This window comes from Montipora capricornis, chromosome 13, assembly GCF_036669925.1.
Source record: "Montipora capricornis isolate CH-2021 chromosome 13, ASM3666992v2, whole genome shotgun sequence".
NCBI classification, from domain to species: Eukaryota; Metazoa; Cnidaria; class Anthozoa; order Scleractinia; family Acroporidae; genus Montipora; species Montipora capricornis.
The window spans coordinates 14,298,283-14,317,852 of NC_090895.1; the positions used below are offsets into that span (position 1 = coordinate 14,298,283).

Sequence of the window (19,570 nt, forward strand, 5' to 3'; positions counted from 1 at the left end):
AGAGGAGAGAATGCAGTCTCTTGGGGAGACGTATCACACACCTGGAAATTGCGAAATGATATATGTTCATCCACACGTGGATTTATCACTTTGAAACGAATTGTCCTATAAGGGAAAAACGGTCTGATTTAGGGCTTCAGGAACCAAAAGTCCATTGATAAGACTGCTCCAGTTCTTGTCGTCTTCAAAGAATGAACTCCTAGACCCCAAAGATCTTCTGGGTCTGGGCCCTCTGTTCAACGACATCTCTGTCATCGCAATCTTGGTTTCCAAGCGGTATTGAAGAGTTGAGAATGTCTGAAACCGGAGTTGATCAAAAGGGTTTCAAGTCCTTGTGTGTATCGTCGACTTCAATTTCGGAGCTCCTTTTGGCCGACGCTCTCTCTAGGAATCTGGAAGACATGTCTAAAGCTAACGAAATAGCTATAACGCAAATGCAGATGGTATGACTACACTCCAAAGGATAGTTCTTAATACAGAAGATACCTGAGATCAGCTGCTTGGGTCAACTAGGGGTGGTATAGTCCACGGTGCTGCTTGTCAAATGAGCAAATTCCAAACCAAACACAAGATTCTCCTAAAGACAAGTGGTCGTTGTAAGTGCCACTGAAAATAGTACTAATAATACACTAGCTGGCAATTTAGACTTCAAAGTTGATGAATGGTCCAAGATCACATCTGATCCCCGGATTTTTACTGACCATAAAGGGTTATCGTCTCGGATAAGAAGTAATCCTGAGGTAATAAATGCTCCAACGCAACGCATTCTTCCCTCGGATCAGTGCGTTTTAATCCAATCTGAGGTCGGACTGTTAACAATTTGGCTCGAGAGATAAAGCACTGCTGTATTTCAAGGACATCCTACTCTCTGCAGTGCACATACCAGGCCTGAATAATAGTAGAGTGGACTTGAGTTTGCGTCATTTCAACGACAGAATTGATTGAGTCCATCCAGCCATTTTTGCTTGGCTTACTCACTTACTTACTGGGTATTCCTGATTCCCAGAGGCCCAGTGCATGCAAGGAGGGACAACATTCCATGTTCACTGATGATCACGCCTTTGTGGCCTTCCCAGTCATGGTACCCGACAATGTTAGGAATTTGAATCACCTGCCTGATCCTGCTTCCCAGATGGCTGAACCAACTAATCCAGCGTCACAAAAGTCGATTACTTCCACTACGAGATCACCTCCAGTTAGACTCCTGGGCCCGGTTCCTCGAAAGCCGATTAACGCTAATCTAAGATTAAAAATTAACCGAGCAGTTTATTTCTCTACTCCCAAATGCTGTTCAACGCAGATTTTTGGCAGAACTTTACTTGAGAAGACGTCAATCTTGAATAACAAAAATAAGCAAAAGAAACTTTCACCAAAAAGTTGAAAACGTGAAACAAAAGTTTACGCTAATCCCGGATTAAGTTAATCGGCTTTCGAGGAACCGGGCCCTGGACTGTATCAGGGAACAGTTCAATTGCCAAGAAATCTCACCTTGGTCTACGGAAGTTATCAGCCAATCCTGGTCTACAGGCACAGAGAAACAGTGCAATCCAGCTAGGTGTGCATTGTGTAGCTGTTGCAGTCTGAAATCACCGGATGTGTTTTAAGCCCCTGTAGAGGATTACCTGAATTTTTCCTACTGGGTTTACGTTGACAGCAAAACGTACGGCACAATTGACACCTCCTGGTCAGCATTGTCTGCGTCTATTGAATTAGCCACTGGTCGCACGATTGCAGCGCATCACTTGCTGTCAGGGTTTATGAAGGAAGTCTTCATTGGAAGGCCTCCTCAATCTAAATACTACACGACCTGGAATGCTGGTGTTGGGGTCACGGTTTGCCTGAAATCTATCTCGCTTTATTCATCACATAAACTGAAGGAAATGACACTGAAGGTAGTCACCTTATTGGCCCTTGCCACTGCCCGCTATTTCTAAATACCTTTCACAGGATTGCCTTAAAATAAGAGCTCATGCTTTCGTTACGTCCAGACTCCATTATTGTAATAGCGTACTTTACAGCCTTCCCAAATATCATATAAGTACACTTCAACGAGTACAGAACGCTGCAGCCAGAGTACATTATGGAGCCACCATTACATCACGCCTGCCGACCGTTGTACTAGTAAATTACAAAGAAACCCGTATTTTTTCGCAATCACTATACCAGTCCACTAATATAGGAAATCAAAGTTGTTTAAAAGCCTGCGCTGAATTGTGCTGCAACAAAAGACCAAAGTCGAGGTTCAGGGGAATATTTTGCAGTTTAGGAAAATACAAATTATTCCCCTGAACCTCGACTGAGTTCTTTTGTTGCTGCACAATTCAAAACTAGCCAGTGACTCGTGCACTGGTGATGTGTTTTTGTCAACTGAATTAAGTTAATCTGCTGTGAACTGTTTCGTACTTACAATTGGCCTAAATCGTCGCGTGTTTGAAAAAAATAAAAATAAAAACTAACCACAACCGGCTGACGTTCAAAAGAGAGGCAATCACTTTTCATAAGACCCAAAATACGAGCGGAGATATGGCTAAAGCCATTCACGAGTTGGAAAATATCAAATAACGCAGCGCCGTTTTATCTCCGCAAAGCAACTGTATTTCTTCAGTATACACTCATCGATTGCTTTCTCAGGGCTCCTTCTTGTGAAGTAACAATAATAAGAAACAACTAACATGTTCTATGTGATGGGTCCAGGTGGTCCTGCGGTTATTGAAGGCATCCAAAAGCACTTAGAGCCGTCACAACCCGAAGTTCAATTTATATATGATTATCACATATTTGACAATCAGTTATAAGTACAGTCGACCTTAATACAACTAAGGCGTAAGCATCATTGTCAAGTATATATATTCAACGCTGGGAGAACAACTGCGTTTTTATTTTCAAGTAATGATTTACTCTCTTTCAGATGCTTTTGGGCCAGTGGCTGACCTTATCGACGTTATTCGACAACTGTACAAAAGCCGTGAAGGATGGCTTGCGCCATTCCCGTGGTGCGAAGAGTTTAGATTCCATCTTGTCAACATTTTTACCAGGCTTAAAATGGTCAGCAGGAAAAAAGAACGAGGAGTAAAGACTGACTCTATTGTCAACATGTTGGAAATCTTCACACCACATGAGGAATGTTCACAACCCAAAAAAGTTTTGATTGAAGGACAGCCAGGCATGGGAAAGACAACCTATTGTAACAAGGTTGCTTACGACTGGGCCAAGAAATGTAAAGTTGAAGATTTTTTTCCCGATGTGCAAGTGTTGCTGTTGTTGAGATGCAGAGAAATTAACTCTGACTTATGGGAGGCTATTGATGACCAGATTTTACCAAGAGGCATAAAGAAAGAAGAAAGAGAGAAGTTCTTCGCCTTAATTCAGGAACATCAGTCACACGTTTTGCTGGTACTTGACGGATTGGATGAGTTGCCAAGCCATTATTTACCCGTCTATAAAGAACTCATTCAAGGGAGAATGCTCCCAAAATGTTACTTATTGGTTACAGCTCGCCACGAAGCTGGGATGAAAGTACGGGAATGCTGTGACACCCTGCTAGAGGTCGAAGGATTTACCAAAGACGCTGCTGAGGGTTTTATAAGAAGATATTTTAAAACCAATGAGCATCTGGCAAAAAAGCTCTTGGACAAGCTGGGCACAGACGCAAGCCTTAGCGGACTAACTGCAAATCCATTAAATACAGCCCTTCTTTGCCTCCTTTGCGAAGACTTCCAAGGAGACTTGCCGAAAGGTAGAACTCTGCTTTACCACGAAATAGTGCAGTGTGTTCTGAGAAGGTACAGGAGAAAGAAAGAATTACCAGAAACGGACGAAGACCTAACACAATTATACCACGCTGAATTAAAGCATCTTGGTTTTATAGCGTTGAATGGCTTACTCAATGATGAGATGTATTTCGACGACAGTGCATTCCGAAATGGTACTGGCAACTTAATACCTGAATTGGGATTTCTGTCGGCTCAGGCTGGACGCAGCAAACGAAGACAGAGCTGCTGCTATGGGTTTCTACACAAGAGCTTTCAGGAGTTCTTTGCTGCACTTTACCTCAGTTGCCAGCTTGTCGACGAGGAAAGTTATCCTGATGGCTTACTTGCTGACACAAGATATTTTAAGGAGTTTCACCAGGTGCTCATGTTTACCTGTGGTATCTTGGCTCAACAGTGTGAGGCAAAAGCCAGGGCACTTTTGGCAAGCATAGCAAGTCAAATTAACCAACCAAGTGAGAAAGAAAGTAATAACTACCTTTGGATTGCATTGAATTGTATTAAGGAAAGTGAAAATGAACAGGGTACCTTTGGAAAAGAATTGGCGCGTTCTCTTGGTTCGCTTCTTGATATTCAGCGTATTTCGTATCAATGGAAGATAGGTGACAGTGGCGGTGCTATAATAGCTCACACAATGGCAACAAACTCAACCGTGACAATGTTGCGTTTGTCTCACAATCTAATCGGTAACTCAGGTGCTGCTGCACTGGCTAAAGCAGTGGAAATCAATTCAACGCTGACAGTGTTGAATTTGTCTTACAATGGAATCGGTGACTCAGGTGCTGCTGCACTGGCTAAAGCAGTGGAAATCAATTCAACGCTGACAGAGTTGGGTTTGTCTTACAATGCAATCGGTGACCTAGGTGCTGCTGCACTGGCTAAAGCAGTGGAAATCAATTCAACGATGACAGAGTTGCATTTGGGTTCCAATGAACTCAGTGACTCAGGTGTTGCTGCACTGGCTAAAGCAGTGGAAATCAATTCAACACTGACAGAGTTGCATTTGAATTCCAATAAGATCGGTGACTCGGGTGCTACGGCACTGGCTCACGCAATGGCAACAAACTCTACGGTGACAGTGTTGTATTTGGCTGCCAATAAAATCGGTGACTCAGGTGCTGCTGCACTGGCTAAAGCAGTGGAAATCAATTCAACGCTGACAGAGTTGAGTTTGTCTAAGGATGGAATCGGTGACTCAAGTGCTGCTGCACTGGCTAAAGCAGTGGAAATCCACTCAACGCTGACAAAGTTGGGTTTGTCGTACAATGGAATCGGTGACCCAGGTGCTGCTGCACTGGCGAACGCAGTGGAAATCAATTCAACGCTGACACAGTTGTATTTAAATTCCAATGAAATCGGTGACTCAGGTGTTGCTGCACTGGCTAAAGCAGTGGAAATCAATTCAACGCTGACACAGTTGTATTTAGATTCCAATAAAATCGGTGACCCAGGTGCTGCTGCACTGGCTAAAGCAGTGGAAATCAATTCAACGCTGACAGAGTTGTATTTGTTTCGCAATAGAATCGGTGACTCAGGTGCTGCTGCACTGGCTAAAGCAGTGGAAATCAATTCAACATTGACAGGGTTGGATTTGTCTTTCAATGAAGCCGGTGAGTCGGGTGCTGCTGCACTGGCTAAAGCAGTGGAAATTAATTCAACGCTGACAGAGTTGGATTTGTTTGACAATGGAATCGGTGACTCAGGTGCTGCTGCACTGGCTAAAGCAGTGGAAATCAATTCAACGCTGACAGAGTTACATTTGTCTTACAATGTAATCGGTGACACAGGTGCTGCTGCACTGGCTAAAGCAGTGCAAATCAATTCAACGCTGACACAGTTGTTTTTGCGTGGCAATGGAATCGGTGACACAGGTGCTGTGGCACTGGGTAAAGCAGTGGAAATCAATTCAACGCTGACATGGTTGGGTTTGTCTCACAACGAATTCGGTTACTCAGGTGCTGCTGCACTGGGTAAAGCAGTGGAAATCAGTTCAACACTGACAAACTTGTATTGAATTCCAATAAAATCGGTGACTCTGGTGCCACTGCACAGGCTATAGCAAAAGAACTGACAGAGCCGTTTGGCCCAGTTGAACGTATTTCATACTAATCGTATTGGCCATTGTCAAAACGTTGTGAAATTAATCCTCCCTTGGAGTTAATCCTTGGACCAAAGGTCAGAGCTTGAAAGAATTGTTGCAATGTATATAGAATTACTAGCATCCTTTGAACGAGATTGATACGCCAAATCGGCTAACCCAGTGTTGTACCCAATTTAAATCTTGCGGGGTTAAGATTCTTTCTGTATTTTATTCGCATTATGATATAGAATTCACATATAAAAGGATATCGAAATACCTAGAACAAAACGTTTTATTCTCAAAGGCTTTGAATTTTCAATGAAGATCCTTTTAACAATTGTACAACAAACGGATTTAATTGAAATGAAATATATGCTTCATTACATTAAGTATACTTTGTAACATTTGGTTTTGTATGCATTCAAGGAAGTTCAAATGAAAGTCTATTCCAAGAAAGTCTATTCCAAGAAAGTCTATTCCAAGAAAGTATATTCCAAGATAGGCGCACTTCGCCGCCTTAAGCGTTTAGTACCGGCAAATACTATGTTGCTTCTTTACAAGAGTTTTGTGTTATCACATTTTGAATACTGCAATTCTTTACTTTTGGGTATAGGTAAAACACTTAACAAGAAACCGGAAGATGCTAACTATTATGGTCTACGAACTATAATGAACATGGGGAAAAGTACCGATTACGAATCAATTCTTAGGATGGCAGATATGAATACCTTTGAACATAAACGCATAGAACAATCCTTAATGATATTTTTTAAATGTTTCAAGGAAAATGGTCCAGGCTATGTAGCCAATTTATTCAAACCCCGAGTTACACCATATAATCTTAGAAGCAATGGTTTAAATGTTGTACAAACTTCATATAATAGTAGATTTCTTCATGTTTCATATGCGTACATGATCTCACACATCTGGAACCAGTTGCCATCTGCTGTAAAAAACGTACCTAATGCATCATCCTTTCGGAGACTTTTTAACTAAGTTAAATTTTATCAGCTGTCAATGCAGCAATTGTCTTTGACCCGATTTATTATTTATTTATTTTTTTAAAATTTAATTAGTCGCTATCGAGTTATCAATTATTTAATTTTTCTTTTATATTGTCAAACACTTTTATCATGAGCCTGTGGCTCGGGGGATTGGGAGACCATCCCCTTTGTATCTGACATTAAATAAATTATCTTATCTTATCTTATCTTATCTTATCTCAAGTGAATGGAAAACCTACGCTTGGAAGAAAGCACAGTGCTAATCCATTGTTGCGAGGCCAAACTGCATTAAAGTTTCTGGCCTCGTTGTTGTTAGTTTCTTGGCTATTTCTTGGAGTCACACAATCGCTTACGACTTTTACTCTGCTCCCCCTTTAAACTGGTCGTGACTTCCGTGCACAAGCAAATACCCACGAACACATTGCATCAGTTTGAAAATGACTTCCGCCCAGCTCGTCAAATCTTTGGTCTCTTACAGTAGTCCTTCTCAGGACTCTCTACACACCTGGACGAGGCGACTTTATCATGTTGTTTCATTTTCCATTCAGATGAAGAGTCATTTTTGTTAAAGTTATCGGAGTCCCATTTAAAGGAACCTAGTCAGCCACGTCCATGTTTTTGTTGACATACGGGAGTTTTGATGTTGTATCACTCTTGCGACTTGACCAAACCAAAAACAATCGTGAGAAAAAGCAAGATTTTTTTATTGGCTCATCTATATTTGTTTGATACCCAAGTATTTGGAAATGAAAACAAGGCGAGGTAGTTTCATTTAGTTTAACTCGTTGCTTGCACGGTCCCTTGTAAGCAATGTTTTTTTCATGACGGGGGAAGATGAATTCAGATTTTGTTCAACCCACACAACACAATTCAACACGCCACGATTTACCTCGTGGAAGAACAACATTCGGGAACTTTTATCGCATGATGTAAATTGCACAGGCATCCCACTAGATAAAATGAGATCATCCTAACACCCCCACTTGATCTCACTTATACATGTATGTCCTAGAATTACATCCACATATTATTACACTAAGTGAACTCAACATAAGATGTGTTATCTCTTAAATGGATACAATAATAACAATACGAAGTTGTGCTTGCATATTACTTGTATACTTATGTCTTAAGAACCAAAAATGTAATTCCTAAACTTTGGCAACTTAAAGTTAGTAACTGGTTTGGTCATGACATCAGCTACCATATCGGCAATAGGACAATACTTAATGATTATCCGCCTTGGGAACGAATTGGTATCAAACATCAATATGTTTCGACCTCCGTTGATTGATTGGGTTCTTGGACAAGGTGATTGTACCTTGGTTGTCCTCAAAAATCAAAACAGGGCCACTTACCTCACCAATGTCCTTTATCATTTGAGTGAGCTACATAGCCTCTACTCAGCTTTGAAAGTTTTAGCACCAGTGGAACTTTATTCTATAGTGTACACCCAACGACCACCCCCCCCCCCCCCAACTGCATTTTTGCCCTCTAGCAAATTATACAAAGTAAATGTGTTATTCTTGGTTAGGGAATTCATCTCTTCCTACATCGCTACCTTCCAATTGCTAGACTCAGGTGAGTCCATGGCCTCTTGGTAAGTTTGAGGGAAAGCAAAAGATTTGTTACAGTAATCTACATTTGTTAGTACCTGATCATCATCTTCCATGTCTGTGACATAATCACTCAGGTAAGCTAGGGGCCTTCTCGTTCTCCTTGAACGTCTCAAACCTTTGTCGGGAGGCTGGCAAGTAGGACCGGTTTCCCTCTCATCTTGGGGTTGTTCAGCAAGTCTATCCGGAACCTTTTCGGATTTGTCGACATCGGATACACTGTGTGGTGGTGGCATGAGATCATCATCATCATCAGGTAATGGTCTTTCTGTTTGGGTCTGTTGTTCCACCCCTTTCTTAGTCGTAGGGAACTTTACCACCCTATACTTCATAACCTTACCTGTATATGGGATATGCCCCAGATAGGCGGGGCTTCCTTTATCATACCCAAGAAAAATCCCCTTTATGCATCTGGGATCTAATCTCTGTTTATTCTGACTCTCATGTTTGACAAATTTGGTTTTCTGCCAGTGATAGCAAAGTACGCTGTTTGTTTTAAGCGGATGTTAAAGCACCTATTGCGTATGTACGTGGCAGTCATTACTGCATAAGGCCAAAATTCTTTGCGCAAATTAGAATGCAAAAGTAAACACCTTCCCATTTCAAATAAGGTTCTCCAGTGTCGCTCTGCTGTCCCAATTTGGTGGGGAGAATAGGGTGCGGACATTTCATGCTTTATCTTATTTTTCTCCAGAAGAGACTTAAACTTCTGAGAAATAAATTCACCACCATTATCTGACCTAATACATTTGACCTCACCGTATGAAGCTGTCTGCCAAAAATTTTTGAGTTGCAGCTACTGTGTCACTCTTACACTTTAAAAAATATACAAATACTGCGCCTGAATAGCCATCAGTAAAGGCTATCGAATATCTGAAACCCTTTCTAGAGACTGGATCAAGTCAATATGAACCAATTCTAATGGTGCAGTAGCACGCGCATCAGGATTTTTATTCCTACTTTGGATCATCTTCCCTTCAATACAAACATTACAATCTTGGGGTTTGCTAGGACTACTATCACTTATTTTCATACCTTCCACTACATCTTTCAGTTTCAAGATGTTCTTATGATTACAGTGTCCTATGGTTTCATACCAACCCTTCTGGTCACATGTATAGTTAACAGAGTCAGAGTCAGAGTCATTTTTGTTAAAGGTACTAAGATAGTACAGTTTACCATGCTTCTCGATGTTTAACTTGGTTCCATCCTTGTATTCAATGACATTTTGCGAAGAGCAAGTCATACATAAATAATCTTCTAAAATGAAATTGTAATAAACGTAGCTTATTTTTTCATGGAACAGAATAATATGGCCCATTTGATGACCGATGGAAACAGATTACTTTAACAGTTAAAGAATTCCGAGTTTTCGGTTGCACCGCGAAAATGGCGACTGAAGAGTTGTGGGGGCGAAATGTAAAGTGGGTGACTAGGGTCCTTTAAAAATTGTGGCACAAAGAAAAAAGACAAAGCTATAACACCAGCCAGGAAAGTCTCGTATCCATGTCTTGACTCTGAAAAGTTTAATAAGGTGTAGGAAATTGAAGTGACGAATGCAGTGATCATTACGGCAATGTGAACAAAATGCCGCTTTAAAATATAAATTTGTGTTCGTGGATGCTGGTCACATTGTTCATATTGTGCAATATGGCTGAAGAATCCTATAACTGGATGTGTACGAGCGCTCTAAAGTCTAGTTTTCATATGCCGGGAAAATCCCAGACGATCGGGGATTTCGCAGTTTCCCGACCGTCCCAGATTTTGCCAATTAATGATAACCATAAATCGTAGACATCCCCGATAATCTGGGATGTTGGGGGACGAATCGGAAAAATAGGAAGTGGTTCAATTTTCCCGACATATGAAAACTTAAATTTGTACTGTCGGAAAAGTCGGCGGTGGTTTTAACTCGTTACCAATCGCAAGTTACAATTTTTTTTTTGGCGCACTTTCCGTTTTCCGCCAAAGCCACTATCGGCAAAATCTGGGACGGTCGAGAAACTGAAATGATTTTCCCGACATATGAAAACTAGGCTTGAAGATGAGATGAAGTCGTAAAGGGCACTCTGTTGCATGCGCTGTTGATGCGTAAGAGTGATGACATCTTATCACAACCATCGTGCCTAATGATTTAACGAAACTTAAAACACAGGATCACTTCATTTAATAAAATGTTAAGTAAAATCATCAGTTGTTACACAAAACTACAGCACGTTACTGTTGATTATTGTTGATCATTGAGCCCGCGAGATATCATTAATCCGTGAGACTCAGCGCATGCGCGTTAATCAAGTGAGTAAACTCGTGCAGCAGTCTCGAAATACAGTTGAGTCATTTATTGTGGGTCTTTGTGCTCTTTACTGCCTGCAAGCAGCGCTTATCAACGGTTTCACAAGGTGACGAAACGTCACGATATCTATCTCATAACCACAAGGCGTAACTCTCCGTCGAAAGGTGTAACGCACCTTCACAAGGCATAACTCACGGTCGCAAGCCATAACTCACCTTCACAACGCGCAACGCACCGTCACCGTGCGTAGCTGAGCATCGCAAGGCGTAACTCACCTTCATAAGGTGTAACTGATCGTCACAAGGCGTAATTCACTATCACAAGGCTTAACTCACTGTCACAACGCGCAACTCACCGTCAAAGGGCGTAACTGACCATCACAAGGCGTAACCCAACTTCACAAGGCGTAATTCACCATCAAAAGGCTTAACTCACTGCCACAAGGCGTAACTAACCGTCACAAGGTGTAATTCACCCTCACAAGGCGTAACTCACCATCACAAGGGGTAACTCAGCATCTCAAGGCGTAACTGATCATCACTAGGCGTAACTCACCTTCACAAGGCGTAACTCAGCGACACAAGGGGTAATTCACCCTCACAAGGCGTAACTGACCGTCACAAGGCGTAATTCACCGTCTAAAGGCGTAACTGACTATCACATGGCGTAACTCACCGTCAGAAGGCCTAACTGATCATCACAAGGCGTAATTCACCTTCACAAGGCGTAACTGATCGTCGCAAGGCGTAATTCACCATCAAAAGGCTTAACTCACTATCACAAGCCGTAATTCACCCTCACAAGGCGTAACTCACCATCAAAAGGGGTAACTCAACATCTCAAGGCGTAACTGATCATCACTAGGCGTAACCGACCATCCCAAGCCGTAACTGATCGTCACAAGGCGTAACTCAGCTTCACAACACGTAACTTAGCTTCACAACACGTAACTCAGCGACACAAGGGGTAATTAACCTTCACAGGGCGTAACTGATCGTCACAAGGCGTAACTCACCGTCACAAGGCGTAACTCAACGTCACAAGGCGCAACTGACCGTCGCAAGGCGTAACTGACCATCACAAGGCGTAAGGCACCGTCACAAGGCGTAACTGATCGTCACCAGGCGTAACTGACCATCATAAGGCGTAACTCACCGTCAGAAGGCGTAACTGATCGTCACAATGCGTAACTGACCGTCGCAAGGCGTAACTGACGGTCACAAGGCGTAACTCACCGTCTAAAGGCGTTACTGACCATCACAGGGCGTAACTCACCGTCAGAAGGCGTAACTGACCATTTAAAGGCGTAACTGACCATCACAAGGCGTAACTCACCGTCACAAGGCGTAACTGAACTTGACAAGGCGTAATTTACCATCGCAAGGCGTAACTCACCGGGGTGAGGGGTGTGGGGTGCCGGGGTGCCGTGGTCTATGGAGAACATGGGCCACCGGAGTCTGTGGAAAACACGGGGTGACTAAATAAACTAAATAAGGAAAATAACGTGTGAGCATTGCTTCTCTAAAAAACACTTTAATGGGAACTTAACTGGAACATTTGAACTGAAATCTAGCAGTAACGTATTGTGCTAGTAAGTTAGTTCCATGTAGCGGTTGAAATACAATATATATTTAATGGAAAAAGGTTGAGGAAAAAATAAGCAAAAATACTTGACGAAAATACCTAACAGTAACTAAAACAAACTAAAGATCGATCGTTTCAAAAATACGGTTGAAATAACGATTAAAATAACATCACTTTTCATAATTCTTCTTTTAAGTTCAAATTACAGGGAGAATTTCTATGATCCTAAAACGCCGTATCAATGGGAACTTAACTAGAACATTTGAACGGGAGCCCAACAATAACGTTTTCTAACATATTTATCGACAGGTTGAAAATCATAAAAATATCAGAAAAATCTAACTAGTATAAAAACGTATTAGAAAAAGTTGAAAATCACGTTTCGTCCATCAAACCCTCTCGGGTGTGAGATATGTGTGAAATGCACAATGAAAGCAAAAGACAAGCGCTAATTCCGGCAGATCAAAACCTGCCAAAGGAACATTGAGAATCCTTGTTGAAAATCTGTTGAAACACTATTGTAAAAACTTTTTAAAAGTTCGTCATTTTTTCGAATAAAAAGTAATGGAAATTCAATTCCGAGAATTAACCAGCAATAAATAAAGAAAGAAAACCAAGGGAATGGACAGTTTGCCACAGTTGATACTGTTTAATTTAACGTGGTTTTCCTTCAGTTTCTGTCGTCATCAATGACGTCAAAAGGCCAAAATTGGCCAGATGAAACAGTTATGAAGAGCTTCCCCTTCGTTTTGTTCTCTTGATTTTTTGCACGTTACCTCATCGCGGCAGTAGCTTGGTGCCCGAAAGGAAAGGTCTCTACAATGCTCCTTTTGACTTTTTCCTCCCGAGTAACAAATGCACATGTTACATTGTTAGTGTTATACTTTTAAACACGTTCCAAAACCTTGAAGGATATTCTAAAGTTACTAAAAATTGGTTGTCGGTGTTGAATCCTTGACGGAATTTTAATTTTCGGCTGATATTTCGAGGAAAGTGAGAAAACCACTGCCGGTTTCCGAAATTTTTGAAACCCCTGCAGCTGACCACAGGTGAAGGTGACGGAAAATTAGCGATTATTGGTTTCGAAATTTTTTGAAACCAGCTTCAATGATGGATGGTTTCAGAAATTTCCGATACCACTTCCGAAACGAGTTAATTGTCCTAACCGTGTCCAAAGACACTGGAGCCACTAACCTTTGCACTAAGATTAATGTCACGGTAAATGTGTTACTGGTTTAAAAAATTTCCGGAACCATTAATCGCGACACAACTTGTTTGAGAAATTTGCGGAATCCCTCTTATTCTCTATGGTATAAGATTAAGACAACGGCATAACTTCTCCAGTATCACAAATAATTTATTTACAACGTTGCATTGAATTTATATCCGTTCGAGAAGAAAACACTTAAATCATGAATTTCGAAATTTAATATTCGTTAACGGTGTTCGCCTATTCACTGTTATCTTCCTCAAGCACTTCCTACTCCAAGGTTTGTCTTATGCTCGTTAAACTTTCCTCGTCTGAATCCACGACAACACAGTTCTTCCGGCGTTTGAGACTTGCCTTGGCTGCTGAGGCCAACTGGAAAACATGGACTGGACTCTTTATTAAACGAAGTTAATATATTGAACCAATAATATAACGATTAACCGTTTCTATTTAATTATTAACCAGCGAGAATGAGAATGAGAATGGATGTCTTTTTCAAAGGGAACATAAACGAAACATCTAACAATGCTGCCCAGTAACTTTCAATCAAGTCAAGCTACTATTACACTGTGACGACGATATATCTCATGCGTGCGCTGTCTAAAGAATATAAGGAATGTAGTCCAATTCAATATATTCGATATGTTAAGCGCGATCGCTTTGCGCACTATTTCTACAATTGAACCAGCTAGAACTGCAAACTAAGCACTTCAGTTGTTTACAGCGGTAAATTAACGTTACAAACCCCGCCACTTATACGCTTTGCTACGATTGCTTTAACGCTGCGAAGTTTGAAGTCATCACGTGACAGTGTTCACGTAATAGTAGCTTGACTTGATTGAAAGTTACTGGGCAGCATTGTTAGATTTTTCGTTTATGTTCCCTTTGAAAAAAACATCCATTCTCATTCTCATTCTCGCTGGTTAATAATTAAATAGAAACGGTTAATCGTTATATTGGTTAAAGATAAACTTCGTTTAATAAAGTCCGGTCCAGGGTCCAGTCCAGAGTCCAGTCCAAAGTCCAGTCCAGAGTCCAGTCCATCTTTTCCAGTTGGCCTAAACTCCATAGTTTCCTCAAAATATTCTCCTTTCTTTAACTGATTAGTGAAATACCTCAGATTCCTGTGAGAGTGCCTGAACAATCCTGGTAGACAATTACTCGTAAACTAATTAATTGATCGGCGCACACAACTTTGCAAAACAAAGAGCTTTACCTCCTCGCTGTCATAAGGATTACATTGTAAGCACCATTCCATTCATTATTGAAGTTTTTTGTTCAGTACTTTCAAAGAAGCCATATTGGTGAGAATGGGTCTGTTTACAAGGACCTACATTGTGTAAGATCTCCACGGCGACGTCGACGAAAACGTAACGTTGTACATTGTTGGTGAGGTATCCTAGTAGTAAATTGGTACGTGCGGTTTCAGAGCGAAAAAGAGAGAATCATCAACGGTTCTGACTGGTCAAAAGTCCTCACTTTGTTGTAAAAATCTCAAATTTGGTAATTACACGTCCTTGTTATGCAGAAAGCCGCAAAAATATCTGCTTATTTCTCTTTCAACCAATGCAGGAGCCTATGAGTTAATGGGCTCCTGACCAATGATATTATTGTTCTGTGGCGGTGTCGTTGCCGTAGCAGTCACAAAGCCATCGCACGTTTGTCACATGTGATGTCATTGTAACACTCGTGCCATGAGGACACCACGGGACACAAGCGGTTGACCGAATTAAAGAGTCTACGAGCAGATCTTGTTGATTTTGCTGGAAATTGGACTGATAAATGACCCATTACCCTTCATTACCATTCGCCAGTAACGTAAATCCTCGGCAAAAGTTACCAAAAGTATGATAATTTAGAAATTTCCGTTATCCCTTACCCTTATAATTATTTCGTCAGTTATCCCTTATCCGTAAAACTATTTTGCCAGTTACCCCTTATCCCTAAAACCCCTAACAGAGCTTCACAGATATAGCCTAGGTGAGCTTCTGACAGATAAAAGTATAGCGCTTTGTGCGAAAGTTTAAAAATATCATTGCACAGCTCCTTCCTTGCCCTTGAATCGTTGTAAAGTTTTTACATCTACCCTCTTTCCCTAAAGGAGGATAGACACTCGGAGGTCCGCAAATTTCGCCAGCTTTCCCGAATCCACAATGAGGCCACTTGTTTTTTTACCTGAAGATTGTGCGACAGTGTGACAGAGAGTCAGAGTACAAAATAAATGTAGACAGCCAGACAACTGAGATGCGACTTCAGTAAACACAGATGCATTCAAGGCGTTAGATTCCTTCACAGTTTTGTTCAACCCATGCAGAATTTGCCATTTGGTTTCAGTGTTGTACATAACACCACATTAGTAAAAATATTAGAACTACAGCTCACTTTCAACGAATTTGATATCCGACGATGAAAGTTGCAATTGTTGTCGAAGAACGTTACCCGTCGCTTTCGAGATTCCAGATAATTAATTTTCACTGCCTGTCTTGTTTATCCAATTGACGTTCCATTCTTGAGCTATATAAGGGTACATTTTGTTTAAAGATCCACCAAAAGGTCATTCGCATTACAATGATTTCGACGCCATTGCTGGTTAATCAAATATTCTACTGTGTCCACCACATAAAATCTACGCATTTCTACTACCCCTGAAAGCTACCGTCAAAAATACGCGAACTAGACTCTATGCACAGACACACTACGTTTCAGGGGGGTGTCAGAAAAGCTTTTTGCCGACGCGGTAAAAGAATTGAGAGGGATCATAAAACAAAGAAATTCAACTCGCTTTCTGACTGGATTTCCATATGGCAACCCAGTAAAAAGACAAGAAAAACGTACAGTCAGGGAGCGTGTGTCGCGAAATAAAATCCCGTGGGAATTTCGTGATGAAAGCAAGCCGCCTATCTAGATGTGTTAAGGGGGCCCCAATGAACATGCCCAATGTTGTCGACAATTATGTAACTTGCACCCACGGCTTTTAAGTGGGGTTAAAAGTGTGACCCTCAGAGTCCCACATGGAAACGAGGCTTGACCTTTAGGGTTATTCCCATTCTTTTAATTGGAGTGTATCTGACACGTAACAGTAATAGAACGGCCCACGTGACCACGCTTACGTGAAAACGAGGCTGGATCACACAATGCCTTGTAATTATTGTTTGTATCGGCAGATTATCCTAATATTACTTATACTATCTACTAAAGTTTAACTTAGACAACCCTGTAACACAACAGTAATAAATCTGGTCTCACGTCCATTAGAACATGCAAAGGAGCCTTTTTTCGTGAAATGTACGGTATTTTGCACCCCTTATTTTTTACAATTAAGTCAATTCCGCCAAATGCAATTTTTTCACAACTCCCTGACAAGGATAAAATGTATCCTATTCATCTCCCTCGTCTTGCTCCTCCTCCTCCTCCTCCTCTTCATCATCATCGTCGTCATGATCATCATCAACATCATCAACATAAGATGACTCATGGTCATCGTCATCAGCATCATTATCACAGCTTCTATCATCTTCAGCATCATTGCAGCCGTGGAGATCGGTACATTTAAGTCCTGCTTCGCGATGTTGGCATCTATTAGTGAACCATTGCTCCTTTTAATTAGAGGAGGGATTGCATTCGTCTTTAACGTTGGAAATAAGTGTCTTAGGCTGGTACAGCAGGCAGACTTATTTCTCAATTCCGGCAGCGGTCTTTGCTGTGGGTCGCTCGATTTTACCCAGATCTGCAAAATGGGGTTACACTAGTCTCATCAGCTTCTGGGAATGCTTTCCAACACAATAGCTTCCGAAAGAGAGAAATGATCTTCGCACTTATCTGGACGATTTAAGCAAATATGCCAAATGGACAGCTGAAAAATTCAGGTGGCTCCAACGGCATTCGAGTCCATGACCCTGGCGATGCTCATGCAATGCTCTACCTCTCCGGCAGTTAATCGATTTCGATGTTCACTGAGTCAAGAGTAATCAGCGCCGGTGTTGCGCATTGCGCGTTCTTAGGTGTGCACTTAGTGCAACCTTGGATCTACGCAAGTGGTTTCACCTAGTGCACTTTACGGAAAGCAGTTGCCTTTTGTAGTAGACCATCACCGCCATGTTTTATGTCTTCAGCTGGTATGCCATCTAGACCAGGTGCTTTACCAATGTTAGCAGCTTTTACAGCTTTCCTTAGTTCTTCCATTCCAATGCATCATTGACTCTCGAGCAGTTAGGTGGTCAGTTGCATCATTGTCCGCGTTGCCTTCTTGATTCAGCAGTTGGGGAAAATGCTCTTTCTATCTGTCTGATATTTACGTTCATGTCTGTAAATAGCATCTGCATTCTTAACTGGGGCAACAGTGTTCGCTTTGGAGCCGTACACAGTTTTAAGTGCGGTGTACAGTCCCTGTGAGTTGTTTCACTCTCCAAACGTTTCAATTTGTTCCGCTTTCTTATTCCACCAGTTGTCTTTCATTGTTCTTAACAGGTCAAGTTATTGGCCTCATTCGTTGCCGTGAAGGACTCGATGAATGAAATGAGTGTATATTTGAAGTGTGGGTTACAGACCCAAGAGAAAAGTGATCAAGTAAAAATTTGTATATTTACCACACCCGCAAAGCGTCCTAGCTGTTATATGAGCTCCACTCAACGCATGGAATCCAGGAGGCACCGCAGTTTTACAAGTCCAAGAACAAGAATAATAGGGTTGAGATGTACCTTTCTATTATGCTTCCTCTTCCTAGTCAAAACTAAATGTGTTCTCACAGTGTTGGAGTATGCATCTTTGCTGTGGGGTGATATCCCCAAATACCTCGTTGAAAATCTGCAGAGTGTGCAGAATCGCAGCCTTTCACTTATTGGCATTATCAAGGCTATAGCCTTCCTAACCTTTAAGAGCGCAGAGATGCAGCTTCTAGGCGCGAACTCGAGGTAATTTTTAGTGATAAGAACCATCCCAATTACTCACTAATATCAATGCCAACGATCAATAGCCTTCACTAGAGTGATGAATTGCGTTAACCCTTAAGATACCACATTCTAGGACTGATGGGCAAATGAAGACCTTTGCGCTAAGGTCAAGTCGCATTTTAAACAATACATGTTGTTCTGGCTCGTGAGTTTTCATTCTGGGAAACCCTAGGTATTTAAATTATACATTGCCTCTTATATTTTTCATGATTTAATTTTATTATCGTAAATTCACCGTATTTTTTAATTTAGCGATGGTTTAATTAATAAGGCTATTATTATTTCTGGGAACTACAAACACGTTCATGTCGGTGTTAGGTTAGATGATGCTGGTAGTTGTGGCTCCAGAGTTTGCAGCATCAACAGCATGCAGCAACCATTTTGTATCTAATCAGCTTCTTAATGGTTTCTCTGGAGGTACAGCTGTACACCATATCATACTTTACAGGGATTGCCCTCAGCTGCTATCCGATGCAATCCTCCATCTAATTAAGGAGCAATGTTCCACTAATAGATGTCAATATCGCGAAGCGGGACTTAAATGTACCGATCTCTGCAGTTGCAATGATGCTGAAGATGATGGAAGCTGTGATAATGATGCTGATGACGATGATCATGAGTTATCTGATGTTGATAATGTTGATGATGATCATCACGACGATGATGATGAAGAGGAGGAGGAGGAGGAAGACGTGGGAGACGAATATGATACCTTTTATCCTTGTCAGGGAGTTGTGATAAAGCTGCATTTGGCTAATTGAATAAGCGGTGCAAAATATGCCAAGCGAGCTTTGACTCTTGAAAGTGACAAAGTGACACGTAGTGAAGGGAGCAGTTAATATACCAGGACTAACCCAATGAGAACGCGAACTGGGGAACTAAATACCATTTTCACGGGATTTATGCCTTGCATGCACAATAAAGTATATTCAAATAGTATAACATTTCTCAGCTTTAAGTTTGCAGAAATATTTCACGTAAACACCCCCCCCCCCTTTTCCTCATTAGTTTTTGCTGCTCCCCTTCCTTAAAGGCCATTTTTTAAACCAAGAGTCGTCACAATC

At 41.4% G+C, this 19,570-nt stretch overlaps 1 protein-coding gene across 1 annotated transcript; it reads left to right on the forward strand.

Annotated features, from left to right (window-relative positions):
- The first annotated feature begins 2,889 nt into the window (after positions 1-2,889).
- LOC138030579 (NLR family CARD domain-containing protein 3-like) lies at positions 2,890-5,784 on the forward strand. The gene has a single exon (XM_068878477.1). The coding sequence runs from the start codon at positions 2,890-2,892 to the stop codon at positions 5,782-5,784; it is 2,895 nt and encodes a 964-aa protein (XP_068734578.1).
- The last annotated feature ends 13,786 nt before the right edge of the window (positions 5,785-19,570 follow it).

Coding starts and splice junctions, on each gene's coding strand:
- LOC138030579 (XM_068878477.1), top strand. CDS start 2,890: ATGATTTACTCTCTTTCAGATGCTTTTGGGCCAGTGGCTGACCTTATC.